Below are 14,235 nucleotides of genomic sequence, written 5' to 3'. Positions count from 1 at the left end.
CTAAATTTATGGGCTGGGTTGCAAGTTTTCAAATTAACCATGTTGACTTGAGTTATTTTTTGTTTATTTTTTATTTTTTAATTTTATCTTTCAGCATTAGATTGATTGAAAATCAGATTTTATAATTTTTTAAAAATAAAATAAAAAATAAAAAAATACAAGTTTTTGGTTTCACTTTCTCTACATAGATATACTATAGGATCAATGAGTGGATTTAAGATTTCTCTATCAACATCTTAACCTAGAAAGCGTAATCTTCCTTGATTAAGTTGGTTGATTATAATCAAATTATATCTCTTAAGAATTGTACATGCATCTTTTGATGCATATGATTTATAAAATATCACAAAAAAAAAATCAATATGTAGATCTCATTTAATAAATAACGAAGGGTTTTTTTTCTTTATTTTTTAAAAAAGATGGTTTTTTTACCCATTTGCCTATAAATTTAAAAAATTCATTAAACTTATCAAACTAACTTCTCATTTATGTATTCCTTTATCATGATCCAATTCAAATCATAATAACATTCTCTTGTTTCTTAGTAGGTTTTTTGAATTCTTTTACGTTTTTTTCTCTACTCCGAGTAAAAATCTGCTTGATTTTGATTTGTACATATAAGGAAAATGCTTCAATATCGTGTCTTTTTTCTATAACTTTCTTTTTTTCAATTCATTTCACTCTTTTAGTAAAATATTTGATGTATTTATCAAATTATTTGATTGATTATAATTAGTAGTTTGAAATTACTCCAATTTCTAATTTATAAATAGAATATGATACAAATAGTGATCATGGATATGATATTAATTGGGTTTTTCTAAGTGGAGTCTGAATACTTTATTTTTATAGTTTAAACAAGCCAACCATAAATTATTCTAGTTGATAATATTAATTTGAATACCTCCAAAGCATATATCTAATTGCACTTTATAGCTATTTCACGCTCTAATTTTTAGATGATTTACTCAATTTTTTTTTTGTGAAACAAAGGATATCTTAATCGGGGTAGAGAACAGGTAAATCTCATAATAACTCAATATCTTTGACAAGTTGTGCTATGTGTCAATATAATTTGAATTATTCTATTTGGGATTTTGAAAACAAACTTTTAAAACACCAATAGACATTAAATGAAATCAAAAAAATAAAGTACTCTAGGTCACTTTGGTGTAAAAGCATAACAATAAATATATTGTCTTAATAATATTATATGAATTTATTCTTTTAATAATATTATATTGGATAATGGCATTTGTTTTGTTATTTTCATGTTTTATTTTATTTGTTATTTGTACATATTCAATAAGTTCACAACAAAGGAAAAAAAAAGACAAAATGAATGAAACAAGCTTCTTATTAATAGGCTATATGAATGATGAAATCTTTCAAAAAACAAGGTATATTTTGAATAAACCAATTCATTTAAGACCCTGTAGACCAACTTTTTTTTTTAATTCAAAGATCAACTCCTTATTTATATGTTTGTATATCAAGAATTCTTTACAAATAAAAAGATGTCAAAGAGGATTCTTACTTTCCAAAGAGATCATCCTACATCTATATATAAACATTGGTTTATCAAGGATAGACAAGACAAGCACTTCAAATTATTGATTTATCATGAGAGATGGCTTAGAACCAAAAGTTCATTATCTAATGAATTTTTATGTTATAATACTCTAATGAGAGTTATCAATATTTATCAATTTTGTTCATATTTAACAGAACGCTATTAGATTAAATGCCAAGATATTGTTGAGAAAAAATAATTTTTTCAGATAAAATAAAAATTAAATTCATATAATAAAAGAAAGGTTTCTCATTCCTTACCCTGAAGCTATGAAATAAAAATTAAATGGAACATAATTGATTGGATATTCCAGTTAGATATTCAATTTTTTCGATTTGAATTATCCAAAAAATACCTTATCCTATATTTTATCAAGAAAATAGACAATCAAGCCTGTTTTATTCAATAGAAGCTAAAATGGATGAATATAATAGTATAATAGGTAATAAGGTCTCAAATAAGAATATATATATATATATATATATATATATATATATATATAGAGAGAGAGAGAGAGCAAATACAAATAAGAAAATGAGGAGTTTTTTTTGTTAATTTTGATTGAAATGCAATATATGAAAATGTTTAACATGATATTTCAATCGTTATAGATTTTCATAGAAATGTTAATAATTTGTTTTCAATTATTATGTATCTAATATGAAAAAAAAATATCATAAATATTTAATTATATTTAATTTTTTTATTATTAAAATTTCTTTAATGAATTCTTAACAAGATTTCATCACATTTATTATTATTTTTTCTTCAATCATATAAAAAGTATTGAGACTTGGACAATTTTTATTGTAAAAGAAATTATATGAATCATGAAAAACAATTTTAATAAGAAAAATACATTTTTCTCTTATAATTTTATACATTGTCATTGTCTATTTTTATAACTGATTAATAATTAAAAAAGGATTTTAAAAGACAAGGTTATGAACCCAACCAAGAACATGACCTAGGGTGGATTAACTTAATTTGATCTTTATCAATCTAAAACATTGATTTATTTTTTATGTAAAAGCAGCTAAACTAGCATTGTTTTATTTTTATTTTTTTTCTTTAAAAGTTAAGCCCATGTTTTTTTCAGGTTATTCGATTTGCGGATGCACCCACTAGATTGGCGACGTCATATGGAATCTACTTTACCAGCTCATCATGTCAACCCACCATGTCACATTAAGCAGCTGACTGGTGGCTTCAAGTTCTACTCTATTTGAAACCAATTTTGGCTTTGCTTAGTTCTTGTCTCCCATTTAATTTGATATGAAAAAAAAAAATACTGTAAATTTACTATATTGCCTTAAGCGATGAGACCCAAGAAGAGAATCTCCCCCGTTCCTTTCGCAACACTTCCCCTCACTTTCCATGACTTTCATCTACGATGGATCTCTTAAATTCTGGATTTCAAGCTCGTGGCTTGATGCATGGCGGTGGTATCATGTAAGTGATGTGGTTTCAAGTCTGTGTAAAAAGTCGAAAGTTGTAATAATTGATGGGTTTTGAAACGGGAAGGTAACGATAAGAACTGGAAGGAGCTTGGAATTGCTGTGGGTGGGTATACAAAGTTATTATGTTCTCTATTTCTTGGCCCAGTCTCAGCAAAACCAGCTAATCAGTATTTCCAAGAGCAAAATGATGCATGTAGCGGCTAAGGCAAGTCCATGAACGGAGTAGCTAAGAAAACGCTTACTGACAAACAATTCATTTTATTGCAGCTCTTCTTAGCCTCAGGCGAATATGACTCTCTACACTTCCGGTTAAAGCGAGTCAAAGATGGTAATGCAAGGAGAGAGCTCTGAACTCTATGAGAGAGCCTTGAATGAAACATGTACTAATGCTTTATAACCTAAAATAGGAGCACTCCAAGAAACCTACAAGTTTATGCCGGAGCACGCTAGTAAAAGAATTCGAAGAAAGCCAGTTTTTTTTTTTAAAAAAAAAAAAATCTTCACCAATTCCACCACCAAGTCAAATGCAAGTCCATAGACTAGCCATCTCCCTCTCTCATGCGGCGACAAACACATGGGACAGGACGGCGAGGGAAAGAACTATCCTTGAAAACAGCTAAAAGAGTCATCAAATCCATTGGCCTATCTACCAAGAGGTCCAAGACTCGTAAATTAGAAAGTAATCGAAGCAAAGCACCTTCAAAATTTTTAGTCTGACAACATCCATCTGCGCCCTTTGCTGAAGGTTCATCAGTCCATAACATTCACCTTCTCCGCAGCTAGATTTGGTAAAATCGCCACAGCCTCTCCATCAATAACGAGAAGCTTATCGTTCTTGAAGCACTTTGTCGAGAATTTGACTCTGATCATTTAACAACCAGAAACCGAGTCAAGCGCTGCTATCATTACTTCAGGACAAAAACAGAAAGCGTAATGTAGCTTACATGTATCTACTCTTGTTTTCTCTTATATTAGTAGCTTGTACCTCTCCAATAACTGCATCTCCAATATATACAGGGCTTTTATAATGTAGGCTTTGAGAAACATATACGGCTCCAGGCTACAAAAGTTTAGCAATCTCAACATCAACTGTCAATTGAAGAATGAAAAGCCAATAACTTGAATCTTAAAAAAGAGGGTAGGAGTCATGACTTACAAAGTGGGATGCAATAATCCGAGGAAATAGAGCAGCAACCAGCATTCCATGGACAAGCCGATCCTCAAATCCAGCATTCCGGGCAAATTCAGAATCGAAATGCAATGGATTGGAATCATGACTCGCCTTTGAATATGCAGTAACGTCCTCGTTTGTGAATATCCTTGTTTGTCTTAAAGTATCTCCGGTTTTCAGAACCTGCCGTGGAGGCGGGGCTGTCCCTGAAAAGTTTCTCGTACAAGGGACTGAACTCGAAACCAAACTTCTGATAAGCATCCTGTTTCTACTAAGCATTTTAGCAAACACTTGGAGTACGTACCAGCAATTGCTTTATTATTAGTAAAATGGGAAACGGGTTCGATGACAAGAACTTGCTAATCAGCAACAAGCATTTTAACAAACATTTGAAGTGCATTCAATCAAGCATGAGAGTAATTCTAAGGTTGGGTGAATTTCAATTTGTGGTGGTTTTTCAACACGTTTTGTTGACGGCTTCTAGTAGCACTGCATGGCTTGTGGTTCTAGTACAGGTGCCATTCTATTCAGCTGTTGTGGAGTTGAGGCGGAAAGGCTAGTCACGTGCCGGCGCTCCACGCTAAAAAAAAAAAATGCAATCACCGGCGACTTCTCACGGGCTCACCCATGAAAAAAAATCTTATTGCATGACAAAAAAAAAAAAAATACTGCTCTAACGCTAACCACAGTATTGATATAAAGGACATACGTTGTGTGGGAAGAGCTTTTAAATTTTTTTATTTGATAATATAACAATAAAATTTCTTTTTATAAAGAAAATAATAATTTCAACTCTATTTAAAAAGATAATTTTCTTACATAATTTCTGCATTTTTTATCCATTTATTATTTTTCTTAAAAAAAACATATTTTTCCTTGGTTCTTAATCCGATAAGAATAAAAAATAATGAGAATAAAAAAACAATAAGAATCAACAAGAAAAATTCTAGATGATTTGAGATTTGAGATAAAAATAATAAAAAAAGGATTTTTAAAAAATTAAAAATTCATTATCTCATTAATTTCCTTTGCTTTTTTTAGTTGGAATAATTCTTTTTAAACAATTTATCAAAACCATGAATGCAAGTTTTAATAATAAATATTTATATATAATGTGAATGTATTAGGAAAGAAAAATAATCATAATGCACTACTCATATGCTGAGACAAGAAACTTTTCAGAAACTATTTTTTTAACAAATTACATGAATATAAAAAAAAAATTCACAAAAAAGCCAACAAATAAGATAATGGAGGGAAACTATAGTTTTTTTTTTTCAAAACCTTCTTTTATGAGTCATGTTGTATTTTCTTCTTCATAAGAAGCATAGTTTATTAAAATAAAGTAAAAACAAATTCAAAAGAAGATATTTGTGATAACTATAATGACTCGAGCTTAATTTTCATAGAATATTCATGACCATTAAAAAAATAAAAAATAAAAATCTGCATTTCACATGAAATAATTATTGAAATGATGCAAATATAAAAAAGGCAAGATCCCATTCAAAAATAAAAGCTGGTTTGATTGATATCCAACAAAATAATATATCAACTCTAAATTTTTAAGTGGAAAATAATTATGATTGTGAAAGCAATCTTAAATCTAAAAAATAAAATAAAATAAAAAATAAAAACAATAATATGAAAACTAATGGTAATTAAAAAGCTAATGGTAATAAAAGCATGGTTTATTGGATAAAAGCTAATGGTAATTAAAAAAATATTAGTAAAGATTCTAATTACTTGAATTAAAAAGGAAAAAATAAATCTTCTTAATCAGAAAACTCCCTATTTTATTTTTAGTTTGATAAGAATATCTTTTTATTATAACTATTGTTTTTTATATAAAAACTTATTATGATCGTGAAAGCAAATTTCAATTAAAAAAATCATGAATCAATTATTTTTATGCATTTATAATAATAAATAGATGAATAACATATCTGAAAAAACTATTTAAAAAATTTATAAAATAATATTTTATTTTTATATAATATCGATGAGAAAATTTATAATTATCCTGATATAAATAATTCTTTTTTAAATTATGCATATTAGGCTAATATATAATTAATTATAAAATAATTATTAGTATTACCATGAAAGTTTAAATCTTCTTGAAAACTATGATGTTATGTTATTTTAATAAATTTATTTTTAAAAAAACTTATTTTAATTTTTTTTAAGGTTAAGGAATATTTAATAAAAAGTTGGGTAGATATGGACTTAGGAGGGCAAGTCCATATACCTAGCCCAAAAGAAAACCCCGGAGATCAGAATGTCACCATCCGAATTATTACAAGAAAAGATGTTCGAACAAAATAAGATTTATAACCCCATGAATAATTCGAGAAGTGTCTGAATTAAGCTTATTCGGTTGCCATAGCTTAACTTGAGCTTGCTTCTTGTGAGGAAAGGAAATACAGAAAGGGGTATGGTTGCTGCATACATGTAACCATGGCTAAGTCGTTTCTCCATGCACTAGTCAACGTCGAGTTCTGGTATTTTGTGTCTTGTTTCCCGAAAGAGAGAATCTTGGAGGATGCCCGGGAACACGTGGAGAAGGGTTTTTCTGTCACCAAAACTCCTCTCTTTTTTTCTCTTTTTTTTTTCCTTATTTGGAGGTCTATCATGCTATAGCTACGCGGTGGTCGGCGGTTCATTTTTCGGTTTCACAATTATTGACTTTTTTTCAATCAATGCAACGGACGCCCCGCCCTAGACAACATTTTCTCAGAAGCCCATATCAAAGCTAACAATATTCTCAAACAGATGCCTCCCTAAGTCTAGCCTGGCATTCAAGCCATCTTTGATGAGTTAATCTCAGGGAAATTCGAACTTCGTTTAATCTGGAGAACTTGCGTGTGGCTGGACCCAAGACCTTGTATAAACAAGGCATACATATCGAAACAACGGGAACAACTTCTAGTGCATATCTAGGCCAGCAGCCCGCATGGTTCATAAACTTACAGCTAGTGTCAATGCACAAGCACAACGAATATTTTGATCAGTCATTTCCTCTCCAAAGAACCCTTTATTTTGATTAGTTCGCCTTCGTTACTTGTCTGAAAGTGTCCGTGATTTTAAAAGGAGCATAATTAATTGCACAAGTAAGCAGGGGAAAACGAGAGAGGGGTATCCATGTCGATGATACCCTAATGGAAGCAGGCAACTTTCCTTTATACCTTGTAACTGTTGTTGTTATGACCTTTTAGTGTGTGTTTAGTAATACAATATAGGTGTTTTTCACTTGAAAATGCATCAAATTGATGCTTTTTAGGTGTTTTTTATTGGTTTTGACATCTTCATATCAAAACCATCTAAAATCACTTTAAAAATCATCATTTTGATGCTTTTATTGTCTAGACACGCTTTGGAAAGCAATGAAGCTTGTATTACTAAACAGGTCCTTAAATGCACTTAAAATCATGTAATATGGCATGCATTCCCAATACTAAAATAGCAAGAGAATACAGTTACGTCCAGTGGCGTGAGATCTTGATCAATATCAGAGGGCATAACCTACGTAAACAGGTAATATGAAGAGGGGTGGTAAAAGCATTCAATGAAGCTGTATTACTAAGCAGGTCCTTAAATGCACTTGAAATCATGTAATATGGCATGCATTCCCAATACTAAAATAGCAAGAGAATACAGTTACTTCCAGTGGCGTGAGATCTTGATCAATATCAGAGGGCATAACCTACGTAAACAGGTAATATGAAGAGGGGTGGTAAAAGCATTCTCAACCAGGGTTTTCATGCTTAACTGAGGTCCACTATCTCTTTATAGCCAAGGGAGCTCCAGTATTAAAAGTTCAAGAGACAATATTTCAAGAGAGAGAAACTGGGTCAGGAGCATATGAGTATTACACATGATAAAAGGTATGATCCAGTTAATAGGTGTGCTTGATAATAGTGTTTATACAGGGTTTGAAGATCATGATTTCTTACTCGGTTGTCTATTCATTTGCTTTTCCTTCAATGATCCTCCATTGTGCCACGTTATATGTTGCCTGCAAATATACAGGAGTAGCATCATAAATTTGGACTTGAAATTATTAAGATGTTATTCTGTCAAGGATATTCAGCTAACTACCATTCCTGAAATTGTAGAAAAGCCACATAATGCAGAAAGAGACAACAAATTCAAGGCATTAGATAGGAAAAAACTTGGTTATAAAATGTGGAATGAGCAAAACAACTTCTATATTAGGCGAGGAGAATTGCCCTTTATACAAGATTTGCACATATAATCTCAGAGATTTTTAAAATAATCCATGAAGACATATGATGAGACTTCCCCGTAACAAACTCCCATTTGGAGCAGTTTCTTACTGAGGTTCATACATCTTGTATTAATCTTACTGTTTTTAAAGTGAACAAGACAGGAAAAAAGAAATGAAACAATTTTACCACTTATGTTGTAGCAAAGAATATTTGGATCCATATCTTCAATTGCTTCTTTAACTAGTCAGACTTCTTCATTAGACTCAATAGGACACCTGCACCAAGACTTGTTGCCACAAATCCAAGGGACACCTCGGTTGATATGTGAAAACCTGCATTAAAAAAAATGAAATCTTGAGCTTGAGTGAAATGAAAATTTATCAGGAAGTAGAACCAGTAAAGGGCTAGAAGATCCCACCCATAAAATCCAGAATCATTTTGCATCCAATGAAACCTAGAACAATAGCTATCGATGGCTGAGGAACACAAACGCAAGACAAAAAAAAAAGATCCTGTAAGTATAGAATATAGATTCATACTTGTCAACATAGAGTGACTGAAATAACTGGACACAGTGACAGCAAGTTAGTTTATGAACTGCACAAAGGAGGTAACTCCTCTCATTCCTTGGATGTTTCACAGATTAACCTTGCCTAAACCAGAACATGAATTTTATCTAAGGCTTGATGTGTCTGCATGTAAGAAATCCTTATGGGTATTGAGTGGATAGATGATGCAATTGTACAGAGAATTGCAAGTGACTTGCAGTTGATAGAATTCAATTACAGTTAAGGTCTTCTCATGTGCTTTCCTATCTTACCCTGATCTCTCATTTGAGCAAATACATTTTGCCATCCAGGAAATTTTGATATTTAAGGTTGTTTCTCCTTGACAGAACATCAAAACATAGAAGTTCATTGTATTTATTCCGAACCACATCATCCCTAGCATGAACAACTTTCATCTAATAGAAATATTTAATGTGGCAACCTAGATTGTCTAATAATGGTTCTAGCATGGAACAAACCACAAAAACTATAAAATGAAGGAAATGAGAGATCAGGTGCATCATGACTGTCTTGCACAAAATTGCTAAAACAAACACACTAAGAACCCATGAAATCGGGTGCATCATGACTGTCTTGCACAAAATTAAAGTGGAGTACACGGCAGAAGTCAATGATTCATGTAAACAATAAAAACAATTTACCTGTAAATACTCCAAATCTGCCATACCCTCAGAAATTAGTGTGTAAAGAGACCTCAGACCTACATTAGACAGGAATGTGGCCAATCAGCTTCTAATGGAGTCATCTCTTATTTGACTTCAGAAGTATTCCATAATCAATAGAGATACGTCTGTCGTTCAATTATAAGATAACTCAATTGTAGAAGAAAAAAGATACAAAGCAATAGCAGTTTAAAATTGAAGATGCAAAACCAAACCATATGTTGAAATATATTGTATCAGAGGCACACAGGATGTGCAGTACTGGTAGCCTATAAACCTCGAATTTTTTTGGTTTTGCCAAGTGCTAAGTGGAGTGGCAATGGACATGCATAGAGAAAGATTTTCTTCTTTCTTTCATCCCTTTCTCTTTTTTTTTTCTTTTTTTTTGTGTGTGTGTGTGTGTTTGGACCAAGAAAAGGAAAAATAGAGAAACCCATCCAACATCTAAATGCTATGATCTTATCCATTCATCAAACACAGTGGATTTCAGATATGGAATTAACAATTGTAAGCCTAATATTAAAACAAAATAGAATTACCTAATATGGCAAAGAGATTAGAAGAAAAAACTATGAAAGGATCCCGTGTAACACCAAAAACAGCTGGTATGGAGTCAACCTAAAGAACATGAACAATGTGTGAACATTCTATAGACAACATCAATCAGCAAATCCATTCATATTTACATACATGGTAAATATGTATGGATATATACAGTTATTTTCCTATGTGTGTGCAGGTGTCACAGAGATGAAGAAAAAGAGAACCTACTGCAAATGCTATATCACTGAGCTCAATAACTGCTACTGTCAGAAGTAAGGGTGTAGCCTGCCCAAAATGGTTGATGCCTGTTAGAAATAAAGTACTTAGTATAATTTAGGATGTATAAAAGCCTCTATGCTAAGTTTATGATGTGATATTATTTTTCATGCACTAGCATAACTAGTTGGACCATTTCCATGTCATGAATGACTTACTTTCCAAAAACCATCCTCACGTGTTATGAATTTGTTCCCATCATAATTAGCTGCAACATTAGGGACAAAAAAAATATCAAAAATATTGTAACTATAAATCAGTTCAAAGTTTGTGACTCAATATATTTTGACCCTTAAGTTTTTGTTTGTTTGTTTATGAAAGTGCAACACAATATGTTAACATAACAAAATTACATAAGCAATATACTTTTATGATGTAGAGAGAAAGCAAGAGAGTTTTTTTTCTTTTTTTCTTTTTAGGAGGGGGGGTCCCTAATTATTTGACCCTTCGACTTTTAATGAAGTTAAAGTTTGTTGAATCTTGGATCTTTTGATTTCAATCAACAACAAAAATAAAAAATAAAAACCATTTCAAAATGATACTGAATGACAATTGCCATTCTCGTATCTTATTATCAAGGACCTCTAGCCACTTTCATCGACATTAGACTAACTATTTCTAACCACAGTGGGGCTTCCAGGAAATCTGAAGTTCTGGATCTAGGTTTCCTCATATTTTGAGGTTTAATTTGTTCGATGAAGTCCCTGATAATTTCAAGGATCAAAAACAAACTTTAAAGAAAGTAAATGCCGCACAGAAGGACATTACAAGTGACAGGGATAAATCTCTGGCACGTCTTCACTATGAAGTTGTCTGATAGGTCGCTGTCATCCTCTTCAGTGGCAAATAGCTACAGTTTCAAAAGGAAAGCAATAAGTCTGCATTAATTTAAGCAATGGGAATTAACACAAAAGGCCACATGCTGTAGGTGAAATAAACTGTCACAAAAATGACAGATTCAACAACCAAAAATTGAAATATGCAATAATGGAGGTGGTTTCCAGGCTCAAGAAGAGACCTGATATCTGGCCCACAGTTAAATCCCAACAAAACCAGCTAAAGAGCTAGCATATTTCTTGTCTTTATAGCCCGTTTTGAAAAGTAATTAAGGAAATGGAAGGCATAGATCACCAACAGTTTCTATGTCCTCGTAGAAAAGATATGTCACCTTGAAAGATGAGTAGAGAAGTATTGTAGCCAGGAATAGGTTGACTGCCTCAAACCTCTAAAACATAAAAACAGAAAAATCAGAAAAAAGAGTTCATTGACGGAGAAAATGCAAAAACTTGCCTCTGAACTAGGGATTTACCTGGAGAGTAGCTGTTCCAAGAAGTATCAATGACAAACGGAAGATGATTGCGCCAGCAATTCCATATGAAAGCACCCGATTCTATATTTCCAACACATCAAATTTTCCATTATCACAGTTGACATGGAATGTATTGGGGTGTATGGATAAAAATATTCATGAATGATAGATTGGGAGTCCAAGAATGCATTATGTATGATCATAATGTTCATGTTGTAAGTAGGAAGCCATTGCATTACCTGATACATAAGTGGCACTTTAAAATACTTGAAAATCAGAATAAAGACAAATAGATTGTCCACCGACAAGCTTTGCTCCAAAATATATCTGAAATGATCCATGATATTCATTATGGTGGATATCACTCAAGCTTAATGGTACAGACTGGCAAATGCCAGACAAGATATCAAACAAAGAAGTCAAAGAAAATAGCTATTTTGGACAACACTTAGCAGAAACAATTGTAGAAATTAAAGTTTAAAATGCAAAATATATGCAGTGAAAAAATACTTATTAAAGAAACGGCCCAGAACTAGCTAGTTTCACCTACCGTGTCTTTTCAGGAGCTTCATACTATATTCCCATCAATTCTCCATTGCCATCAATACAGATTAATAAAGAGGGTTCCATGAAAGCCAAAATACAGACCAGGGCCTAAGCAACTGGGCATAATATTTTTCACTACACAATACCTACTACATGCATAGATCCTTTCCAGAACAATAATAGCACCTGTTTCATACTCTCACAATCTCATTTTCCTTCATTCTTACATTTTAGCACTTTTAAAAAAAAAAATCTTGTAGGTCCTAAATCTTAACATGATGCATAATATAAAAAGAAAATCCAAAATAGACAAATCATGTGTCGAATCAACAGGGAAAAAAGGGGGGAGGTTTCACAGGGTAAAATTATGGTACCCGGCAAAAAACTCAGACGCCTTGCCAACACCATCCTTCAAACCAACACCAAAGCCAAATGCCACAGCAGTGCACACCTGCAAGAACCATTGAATACATTTATTCGAAGCTAGACAATGACGGAACCAACAGATTAAGGATGCACAAAGTCACTTACACATAAAGCAACAGTTTTAACCGATGTCTTATAATTTCCTTTAACTTTCTCCTCTGCTTTATCCACAGATGGGGGAGCAGTAGAGGTAATAAATTTGCCAACATCATCGCGTGTCTGAGAACTCGTCTTCACAGCTTCTGCAGATTTAAAGAGGAAAAAAAAAGAGAGCAAATGATACGCATAATTTATATGAACAAAGCTGGAATCCCTTAAAAAATGGTACAAAAACCTGAAGGGGATAGATCATCCTCCTGTTCAGTGCCCCTTGCACATGAAATTGGAGAATTCTGGCCACGGCGTTTGCTAATGACTGCAATTCAACATTTGAACAACGATTAAAAACTGAATTCATGCAAATGTAAAGAGAGGGAGGGAGAGAGTGGACCTGTATTGAAAGAAGGGAGATGAGGATGAGAGAATTGGACACTAGAAGTGTAATTAGCTGGCGAAACCTTGAGGGAGAGTGGAATGATGCTATTATTGTGGATTACTGAAGTTAATCTCATTGTGTTTTTTTTTTTTCAGGGATTTGTAGATTAGATGGAGAATTTAGAGTTGAAATTCCAAATAAGAAAAAAGGGAATGGAACGATGAGAATGGAAGACAGACAGAGAGGGAGAGAGAGATGGCTTAGTTTATTTAACAGTCTCTTATGCGACCCAGCAGCACTAAAAGTTCCAGCTCCTTTGTTCTAGGTTTGCGACTTGCGTAACAGGCAGATCGGCAAAAGTTACCAGGCCAGCGATTCACCGTGAGTTATTAAAAAAAAATACAAAATAAAATACTATCAAAGCGTTTTAAGACAGGACGAAAAATTCTGATTATAAATTTTTTTTGGTTGAAAAATTCTGGTTATAAATTTAAAATGTGAAAAGAGAGGCATGGAGGGGGTGTGTTTGATATTATAATAGTTATTATAATTATAATTTAAAAAAGATATTTTTAGTTAAGATGAGTTTAGAAAAATATATATTTAATTAAAACTATATGTAAAATTAGAGTTAAATAAAAAGTATTTTAATTTATTTAGTTAAGAATGTTTTAAAATTGAAGTTATAAAATAATTTTAAAAAATATATATTGATATTTATGATTTTTAATTTAAATATTATAAATTTAACCATTGTTATTATATCATGAAATAAATAATATTTTATATAAAATATTTTTTATTATTCCATTAAATTATCTATAATTTCATCACGTATAAAGTATATCTAACAATGACAACAAATTTCATAAATTTTTTAAGAACGCAACAACATTAAGTAAAATACAATCAGGAACAAAATTGAAATTGCGATCAAATTATGTAAATTCTATGTCATCAAGTGATCTCGGTCTAATTTATGTAGTGTCATTG

At 31.8% G+C, this 14,235-nt stretch overlaps 2 protein-coding genes across 2 annotated transcripts; both read right to left on the bottom strand.

Moving 5' to 3' along the window:
* Positions 1 to 3,622: 3,622 nt before the first annotated feature.
* LOC105110704 (hydroxyacyl-thioester dehydratase type 2, mitochondrial-like) lies at positions 3,623 to 4,873 on the bottom strand. Its single transcript, XM_011005818.1, has 3 exons — positions 4,190 to 4,873; positions 3,978 to 4,093; positions 3,623 to 3,895 (listed from the first exon to the last, which is right to left on the bottom strand). Exons 1-3 carry the CDS (start codon positions 4,481 to 4,483, stop codon positions 3,784 to 3,786), a joined length of 522 nt encoding a protein of 173 aa, XP_011004120.1. The 5' UTR covers positions 4,484 to 4,873; the 3' UTR covers positions 3,623 to 3,783.
* A 3,068-nt stretch (positions 4,874 to 7,941) lies between these two features.
* Positions 7,942 to 13,553, bottom strand: PDE149 (integral membrane TerC family protein). Its single transcript, XM_011005817.1, has 15 exons — positions 13,258 to 13,553; positions 13,102 to 13,182; positions 12,873 to 13,009; positions 12,716 to 12,792; positions 12,035 to 12,122; positions 11,796 to 11,876; positions 11,655 to 11,711; positions 11,255 to 11,336; positions 10,645 to 10,694; positions 10,439 to 10,495; positions 10,207 to 10,285; positions 9,647 to 9,705; positions 8,855 to 8,912; positions 8,623 to 8,768; positions 7,942 to 8,222 (listed from the first exon to the last, which is right to left on the bottom strand). Exons 1-14 carry the CDS (start codon positions 13,376 to 13,378, stop codon positions 8,677 to 8,679), a joined length of 1,119 nt encoding a protein of 372 aa, XP_011004119.1. The 5' UTR covers positions 13,379 to 13,553; the 3' UTR covers positions 7,942 to 8,222; positions 8,623 to 8,676.
* Between the last annotated feature and the right edge of the window lie 682 nt (positions 13,554 to 14,235).

Source organism: Populus euphratica, unplaced genomic scaffold (genome assembly GCF_000495115.2).
Source record: "Populus euphratica unplaced genomic scaffold, PopEup_1.0 scaffold264.1, whole genome shotgun sequence".
Classification (NCBI taxonomy): domain Eukaryota; kingdom Viridiplantae; phylum Streptophyta; class Magnoliopsida; order Malpighiales; family Salicaceae; genus Populus; species Populus euphratica.
This window is presented reverse-complemented; position numbering and strand designations above follow the sequence as displayed.

What these genes read in the sequence shown, in the direction of transcription:
- LOC105110704 (XM_011005818.1), bottom strand. Translation starts at nt 4,483, where the DNA reads ATGCTTAGTAGAAACAGGATGCTTATCAGAAGTTTGGTTTCGAGTTCA. An exon ending in GGATTATTGCATCCCACTTT is followed by an intron (nt 4,094 to 4,189) that starts GTAAGTCATGAC and finishes AAACTTTTGTAG; the next exon opens with CCTGGAGCCGTATATGTTTC. An exon ending in GAAAACAAGAGTAGATACAT is followed by an intron (nt 3,896 to 3,977) that starts GTAAGCTACATT and finishes TTAAATGATCAG; the next exon opens with AGTCAAATTCTCGACAAAGT.
- PDE149 (XM_011005817.1), bottom strand. Translation starts at nt 13,378, where the DNA reads ATGAGATTAACTTCAGTAATCCACAATAATAGCATCATTCCACTCTCC. An exon ending in GGATGATCTATCCCCTTCAG is followed by an intron (nt 13,010 to 13,101) that starts GTTTTTGTACCA and finishes TTAAATCTGCAG; the next exon opens with AAGCTGTGAAGACGAGTTCT. An exon ending in TAATCTCTTTGCCATATTAG is followed by an intron (nt 9,706 to 10,206) that starts GTAATTCTATTT and finishes TGTCTAATGTAG; the next exon opens with GTCTGAGGTCTCTTTACACA.